Raw genomic sequence first — 8734 nt, 5'->3', positions numbered from 1 at the left:
CCCTGGGAGCAACCAGCTGCCTCTTGTTATGCTAAACAGTCTATTACTATAATAGCAGTTTGTGGTGATAATTGGAAAAAAGTAGTTTGTGGAAAATACTATCTAACAGGATTGTCTTTCAAGCAAGACATGAAGTTATCCTCTAAGACAACTCCACAAAAAATCCATTAAAATTTATAAAAGATTAAAAGCCCTCCACACTTCTCAGTTCAACAAATCTGAAATAGCTGCAAATGAAAGCCACAAAAGCAATTTCCAACTAGCAAAGGATCCATCAGAGCTCCTGATAATGCCAGAAGTCCTGATGGGCAGTGACTGCACTGTGATGGAGGCCACTCTCCAGTTGTGAAGCCTGTTCACGTCCTCCCCACAGAGATCATGTGGAAACTTCCAGCACTGTGAGTTACAGGCACTCACTGAAGCTTTCTCATGACCCATTCACTGACACATTTTAAAGTGTGGACATGCCTTCTACCTCAGAGTAAGATAATGCCACACATGCTGAAATCCAGCTAATCTGGACATGCAGAATTTTCTATTTGGTTTTAGCAGATCTGTTACTAAATAGGCAAACAAAAGAGTTCAGGAAAAAGGTCAAATCCTACAAAGCTTGAAAGAAGAAGGGAATCAGAGCAACTAAACGAGGTATCGACAGTTTGCCTTACAGAGAGGAAGCCAGAAAAATCCAAGTGAAGCGAAGAGCATGGTATTTACAGATGCACAGGCTGTGGGACCTATAAAGAGGGAGTTAGGGCACAGCAGTTAGCATAGAAAGGAGGAGGTTAGCACAGACTCAGTGAACAATCATTCACGTGGTGTTAAGAGTGACCAGGAGCTGTGCTGAGTCCTGGCTCTCTCTGAGAAGCAACTGCACAGGAGGCGGTTGGTGGTGGCTGGGCAACTTCCCCCACCTGCACTCCAGCTACCATGGAGAGCTGCAGCCCTCCTCACTACACACTTCCCTTCAGATGCATTGAAGTAAACTTCTGAAAACCAGCAAGTCTGTATGGTTTGCATAATTGCATACAAGGATAAACCTTGTTTAAGAATTGAGGAAAATTTCCTTTCCTCTGCCTCCCTGAATGCTGCTCTGCAAGGGTATGGTGTTGGATTCATAAGATTGCCAGTTTCCAGCTTTATCACTGCTTGTTATCTAGGGACCAAATTACTCACTTGTAGGAAAGAAAAACCACTTCCAAACCACATAGGTGGGAAAGACCACTCGATGACAATTTTTCCTTCCTGGAAAATTATCAAAACTGGAGCAAGTGATTTACCTTGTGTTGGATACAGCTAGTTAAGTAAAAGAAACCAAAGCCAAGAATTAGTCACAGAAATTAGCACTAAAGTATCAAGGTTTCACTAGATTCAGATTAGGACCTACTCTAGTAGTTGGTCATAATATTTTATTAGCAGCTACCTTTATTGCCTCTTTCAGCAATGGTGAACAGCTAAGGATTTAGACTATTAAAAAGAGTAAACATTACAGAATTTAACTAGTTTCACTACCACACTTTAAGTGAACTAACAGAAGGGCTTAAGTCAAAGGGAGAGGAGGTGTATGATTTTAATAAACATTTTTCTTATTAAAATCTTGATATAGTTGAAATATACCATACAGAGGAAAAAAAGCTATTTATAAAGCTACATACATATTTCAAGTCAATGACGACAGTATATATCATTCTAAATTCCCTCTCTGCTTACCAGAATGCCTTGTGTGTGTATATAGGGTGAGCTACTGTGCTATCTGCAAAGCTTTTGTCTAGCTATACATTACAGGACTTAAAAAATGCTTAATCTATATACAGAAATATATATACATATAACATATATTTATATGTTATACATACACATACACTTATATACATATACACACAATACATATATATATACACAGTACTTTACATGTATATGTGGCCTTTCATCCAAGGGCCTTGGATAATTCTTAGTACATCAAGCCTCACAAAGCTTTGTGAGGGAGGGAGCTTTATTTTACAGACTGGAGTTTTGATGCTATTCTAAACAGTTTCTTTTGTTGATTTCTACTAACCTTGCACATTTCAGTTAGAGGCAGTTTTGGTAGTGGAAATAATCACAGCAGTTTGATAGCCAGGCAAAAGGTAGATGTTGCTTTGTACCTTTGTAACTTATCCTCCTTAGTATAAGAGAACAGCCACACCACTATACTAAAATGCCTCTAGCTAGATTTGTGAGGCTGTACTGCTTTTTCTTTTTAGCGTAGTAAAATCAGTTTTGAACTTAAGATACACTGGAGGTCACAACAGGAAGTCTAGCTCCAATCCTCATACATTGAAACTATCCTTTTCTAGGATGATCGATTTAGAGGAAGCATTAGTACCTGCAGAAATAATTCTGCATCTGTTTATTTATCTGCAGTTTAAGTACACAAGCCTGAAACACTCCACCTTATTTAGAGGAGAAGATTTTCAGCATCAATTTGGCAACTGGTGATCAGAATTTGTGGTATCAACTGTACTCCATACCTTTAGCAACTAAAAAAATGAAGAGGCTTTTTTGAAAATCAGATGTAGGTAACTTTTGGTCATCCTACAACTAGCTAACAGAAAGAAAACCCAGAGGAGTTCTGGCAGAGGTGAGTTCTGCTAGGATTTGGACGGAACATTACTTCAGCTCTTCCCAACAAAAGGGAGAAAAAAAATCATTAACATGGACTAATAGGGTTGGAGAAGCAAGAAAGAAGAACATCACCACCACAGAAGTTCTTATCCCTCAATATTTCAGTCTGCTAAGCTTCATAAATTTAGTTTTACAGCAAAAAAAGTAGCTCCTTTCTTCATCAACCAATTTCTAACTCAAAACCTCTCAAGCCTTAGGGAAAAGAAATCCTACATCAAGGTCAAAGACTGCCCTCCCCAAATCTAACCAAGCACTTCATAAGTGAAAGTACAGTAGAACTCACTATAATGAAATTTGAGAATTTTATTCTAAACTAATTGCCTTGAGATTTTTCAGAACAAGCCACTTTTCCTTCAAACCAATTCTGTTAAAAGGAGGGGTTGCCTGGCCCATTTCTTTCAGGATTCTCTGCTAACTGTAAAATGTGGGCTAAATGTCTTCTGCATGTCAATTTTTCAGCTACAAAATTCAGATTTTTAATGACCAACTATGTTTAGTGTATGCTGTTAGCTAAAGTATAAATGGCTTAATAAATAAAAACTATTGTTTCTTCAGTATGACTTGGTATTTTGTCTGTAATTTCTTTATTAAAAAACTGTAACAAGATACTTAAAAAAAGGCTAGATACAAAAGAAGTTAAGCAGCTCACGAACATTAAAGTTTTCCAAAAAATGTATCTTCAATAATCATGATCTTATAAACATTTTACAGTTACCAGAAAGTGCCCAGGCTGAGTTTACATAGTTAGATAATGTAGTACAAGTGTTGGGTTAGGACTGGTAGTGGAACAATCTCCTGACTGTCTGTTCACTGTAACAAGGATACAAAAATGCTGATTGTGAACTATGAAATACTGTGCATTGGCCTCATCAAATATGTACAGGGAAAAAAAAAAAACCACTAAAGGTACAGATTACATGCAAAATATTAGTGATGGTAACTGATGTGCCAGAGTTCAATGCAATAGAACAAAAATTGCAATGGAAGTGGTTTCATAAGTCAGCAATCCCAACTCTGGGATCTGAGCTGTCAGGAACTTTTTACAAGTTCAATATACATGATACACAACTGCAGCCAACCACAAATTAAACACCATTAAAAAAAAAAGTTAAAAACACAGAACATACTTAATTTTTTATTTTGAAATTCCCTACTCCCTCTATACAAGAACCTTTGCTGAAACACTTTCCACAAAGGCAGCAGTGAATTTTCAGAACATTTTACATATTCTCCCTCAGCAAAAAGATAAATCACAGTGTAAATTATATTGTTCTGCTGTCATCTTTGGCTGGGGTTAGGCAAAGGAGTTCTTGACTAGCAAACTGTTGCAATCACATATTGCTAGTGCTCCTTAGGCCTTTATGTTACAAATTTAGTACAGGAATGTTTGCATTTAAATCTTTGAAGTACCACCAGGGGTATGACAGCATTAACTTTCATAAACTTTTATAGACAAATGGAAAAATCTACAAAACTTAGCTAGTAATATTACACAGCAATACACACTTTTTATACTCTACACAAAACCAAAATTCTTGGTCTTAATGGCGAGTAACAATTTTTGTTTCAAAATCTGCTTAGAGGAATAGAGTGGGACATAAAGGCGAGAAATGCAAGTGTTTGCTGTTGGAAGATGTTGGTCATCTGGTGGCCTTATTGTGATGGATGGCATAGGCTGGAACCCCTCCTCACTGGCGGGCAATGATGGACTTGAGGTCCAAAAGTAAACCTGAAAAAAGAAGACAGTGTTTAAAATTAAGATTCATACTGCCTACAAACTGTGTAGGGATAGGTTGAAAAAGAATTGCACAATCACAGCAAGATTGATAATACTATGTTCTCTTCAATATGCCAAACTAAATTCCACAGTTATTCTACTTTCTTCTCTAGTAGCTTCCTTCACTTCCTTCATCAACTGCTCATGCATAAAACTGATAAAAGCAGCATTCAAAACTATCCTGTATCAACAAATCCTCAGTAAATGGCATGTCCAAATATCCATCTGGGAAGGTGGTGACACCCATCAATACAAATTGAATCAGGAACGTCTCACAAACCAGTCAGAGACTACAGGATGTAGTACTGGTACAGACAAAAGGGAGCAACAGAGAGCATTTGGTTTATTATCTCAAGTGTGAAATACTGAGTCACCACCAAGGTGTAAGCATAGACACTCCTTGAAAAACATGCTCTAGGGTTTGCACTTTTCAGAGTACTCTTTGTTTCCTTTTAGTAGACTGTAAGGGAGAGATAGTACCTTACAGAGTAGGAAGTTAAAAACAAACCATTTCAAGAGGTGTACAATGAATAAAATTTACAGGCAAGTTTTTAAAAATAAAATCCCCCAAACAGTATGTTATTCTTTCATGCTTCTCATCAGCTTTTCACTCCTAAAGGGCCTTGAGAAGGACATGGTTTCATTACTGACATCTTACAGAGAGGACACACATATTGCCCTCCGGATACACAGAAGTCAGGTGAGTAGATGATGCATGAAGAGAACTTGACCTCAAAACCCTACCAGCCCACATCACAGTTGAATAACCACAGTTACTCATCTTAAGAGCAACTGTGCAGAGTGAAACTGTGCTTCTGTAAGAGACCTACGAACAGGGAGAAGAACACACCATGCTTACTTTCAATTACAAGAAGGTCTGGCATTCACACCTGTTGTTTCCAGAACCAAGTCTTACCCAACCCTACTACCCTCTCTGCTACCTTAACTCTTCAACAAGTCTCTGCAAGTAGACACAGTCAAGAACAGTACTGACACCACTTATTCCAATTCTTCCTGCATGTTTCCAATGGGAATGGACAACTTACCAGATCTTGTCTTTCTGTCATACTCATCTTCTCAACTATGGACCAAAACCAACGCTTGAATTGCAAAAGCTTCTCAGCATTTTCTCCTGTGTGAAATGACAAGGTGAAATAACAATTCAGCTGCTGCACTGGACAGTAACATTAAGATTAAGACCTGTTTTACATGTGCTGCAAGCTGGATCTCAGCTACAATCATATTCATAAAGTCCTGATACTGGAGATCAGTAATTTCAAACTGAATGAATAGCTTTGAAAGCAAGGCCAACACTGACATAACTTAGTACCACTCCCACTCCTCCCTCCTTACCAAAAATCCCAACTGCAACTACACACAGTTTAAAAATTATGTAAGAAGTATTAAACTTGCATCCATCACATTTATAGTTCTAGAGAATTTTCAGAAGAAAGATACACTACCAGTAATACAATCCATGTATTTAACATCTCATGACAGTCAAGTTGGAAAACATGCCTTCTCCACCCTCATTTAACTGAAGGTAAATATTTTCTAAGGAATGTAAAAAAATATCCCAAGTAATAACTTTATAACAGCTTTCACTGGCTTATTAACTAATGGCAGACTTACTAGTTCAAGTTTAATGCTAGTAACTACTCCACACAGAAAAAACAGTGTTAAGTTATACCTGCAACTCTGTTTATGACTAGGTTATTTCATACCTGATTCATCATTGAAAGAGGTAAAGCTGATTAGCATTTGCACATTTACTTCACCACAGCCATTTACCAAAAGTCTGAAATCTTCTGCTGTCAAATCTTCTAATGAATTCTTTGGAAGTACATCCAGGAGCCCCTTCCTCATTGCCTTAAGTGAAAACAACAAAATGCACATTGTAACCCTGTAACTTTTAAGACTGACTTTAAACACATTACTTAAAATTTTCATGTGAAATTCCCTTTAACTCAAGATTCATTATTCTCTGAGCTGCTCTTTTCTTTTTAAGCTTTATCATCTGAGATGCAAATATTCTGAAACAAAGAACTGCACCAATTTTTAAACCCTGCCTACTAGAGCAAAGAAAGCAGTACTGGCTTGAGCTTGTATTTCACCAGGAGCAGAAGCACATGAACTCTTCTAATGCTAAAATGTGCAGGTATTTTGCTAAGCTGCGCTGAATTTGATGCAATTTAAAAAAACCAAAAAAAAATGCATCTTGCATGTTCCTTTTACTTTGCTTCCTCAGACACATGCCAACTCTGCTTCAAAAATATTACACACGCAGACACACATACACATATATTCTATATAAGTAATATCCTGAAAAGATAAGAAATTCCATATTGTAAATGGAGTACTATGAATCAACTTGCTTTAGAAAATTTCAAAATGAATACAAGTGTAAGGGTTTTCAACTCTTAAACAAGAGCCAAATTAGTAATATATGCAGACACGGAGATCAAGTATCTTAATTCCAGGAACATGTTCTTTCTGTGAGAATTTAGACCTCAGCTGCACAGAGGTAATCTGGCCTGCTGCCCTATCTCAGATGTGCAGCAGGAAACCACAATGAGCACAAGAAACGAAGTTTACATGTAGCAGCATCATGACAGACTGGTCTTCATTAACTGTCTACAAAAATATATTATTCTGTAAGTGTTATTTGACAAGGGCTTTAAAAAAAATCAAATAATTTTTAATATGGTTTTCTAGTCAATTTTTATGTTTCTTGACAGGCTAGTATAAGTGGTTTTATAAATTAGTTTTTCTTAGAACAAGGATGCAAACAAATCAAAGTTAATAAATTATTAAGAACAAAGGAGCTGCCAAATACAAAGCCAAAATTCCAAGAGGATTTGTGCCATTTGAGCTCAAGAAATAAACATATATATTTAACCAAGGAGACCCACAACAATAAAATAAATTATCTTTCATTCTATAAGATCAATTACTCAGTCTTCACAGTACTACATAAACAGCTATACAATTACAAAAAAAATTAAATACTTTTAATCAAGCTGTCAAGACTTTAAAGAAACCTGATTAGCAACACCACAATGAGGAGAATAATTAACTGATTGAAAGATGACAGGGTTTTTTTCCCTTCTTTTTAAAAGAACTCCACTAAAGACTTACATGTAGAGGCTGCTCTGCTACTACCAACATTCGGTGTTCTGCATATTTCCGGACGTACTCATATACATTCTGAGGAGTGACTGGTATATTTACACCATTGGAAATAAGTTCAACCTATGGCAAAGAAATAAGGAACATTTGAATAGGGGAAGAAGAAAAGGGATATAAAGGAAATGAGATCATTACAACCACCACAGTATGCTGCAGAGCATTTTATTGCTCAATATACCTCCAAACCCAAGTATAATTCACTACTACAGGTTAGTTTTAAAAATTCCCTAGGATTGACTACAGTTACCAGGGTCTATGGTACACTCCAGATCATTTTCAAAGAAAAAAATACAGGCTTCAATATCTAAGAACACTGCACTGAATCCAAGAAGAATAAAATATTTTATCTGCCATCTGAGAAGAGCCTGGATTATGTACACACTACACCCTGCATATGCTGTCAAACTCTGAAACTAGAGAGCCACAAGTTTAGCTGTGCTTACCTGCCCTCCACCCTCCTCCTTACACAGGTCTATTGCAAAGGCTAAATCCATTGCTGCAAACACTGCATCAGCATCTGTACTCTGGGAGGCGAGGATAAGCTGCCGAAGGCTTTCGTACATAACCGGATCAAAAAAAGCGAAGTCGTGCCAGTTCACCTATAAAAAAAGGACACAAGTTTGAAGTTTGAAACACAACAGGTGTTTAAGAGTGTATTCAAAATTATGTGACCTGTGCCAGATCTATGCACTAGCAACAGAAGATACAAACACACAGAAATAAATGCAGTAAACTCCTACTTTCAGTCTGCTTTAGAAGGTACATTGGAATACTGAAAAGAATACATATTCAACAAGAAAAACTTTAAGAAAATATTTAGAAGGCAAACACTCTTGGAAGACACCAGGAGGTATTTAAAGGCCATTTCTCCCATTAACTCTTTTCCATTAAAGATTATACTATGTTGGGTAACTGATTATGTGATCAAAAGTGAATTTAAGCAAAGACCAGTAGTAACAAATCTTGGTTTAAATTTGCTGGATCAGACAGAACTTACAACGCCATTGACTAATGCATCAAAAGTGCAGTACATGATTAGCTTTTACTGGGCCAGGATAGAAGTTTTGTTTAAAAGTTTAAGTAATTATTGCTCTGAATTAAATTATA

The 8734-nt window shown here is 36.8% G+C and overlaps 1 protein-coding gene across 10 annotated transcripts in view; it reads right to left on the bottom strand.

Annotated features, from left to right (window-relative positions):
* Positions 1–3222: 3222 nt before the first annotated feature.
* UBR5 (ubiquitin protein ligase E3 component n-recognin 5) overlaps positions 3223–8734 on the bottom strand; it is an 86226-nt gene continuing 80714 nt past the window's right edge. For all 10 annotated transcript variants that reach the window (XM_074554150.1, XM_074554177.1, XM_074554141.1 and 7 more), the window contains 5 exons: positions 8071–8226; positions 7577–7690; positions 6163–6307; positions 5485–5570; positions 3223–4390 (listed from right to left, as the gene is read on the bottom strand). In XM_074554150.1, coding sequence (XP_074410251.1) covers positions 4178–4390; positions 5485–5570; positions 6163–6307; positions 7577–7690; positions 8071–8226 — 714 coding nt within the window. In that variant the 3' untranslated portion in view covers positions 3223–4177. The remainder of the gene's footprint in view (positions 4391–5484; positions 5571–6162; positions 6308–7576; positions 7691–8070; positions 8227–8734) is intronic.

This window comes from Zonotrichia albicollis, chromosome 1 (genome assembly GCF_047830755.1).
Source record: "Zonotrichia albicollis isolate bZonAlb1 chromosome 1, bZonAlb1.hap1, whole genome shotgun sequence".
NCBI classification, from domain to species: Eukaryota; Metazoa; Chordata; class Aves; order Passeriformes; family Passerellidae; genus Zonotrichia; species Zonotrichia albicollis.
This window is presented reverse-complemented; position numbering and strand designations above follow the sequence as displayed.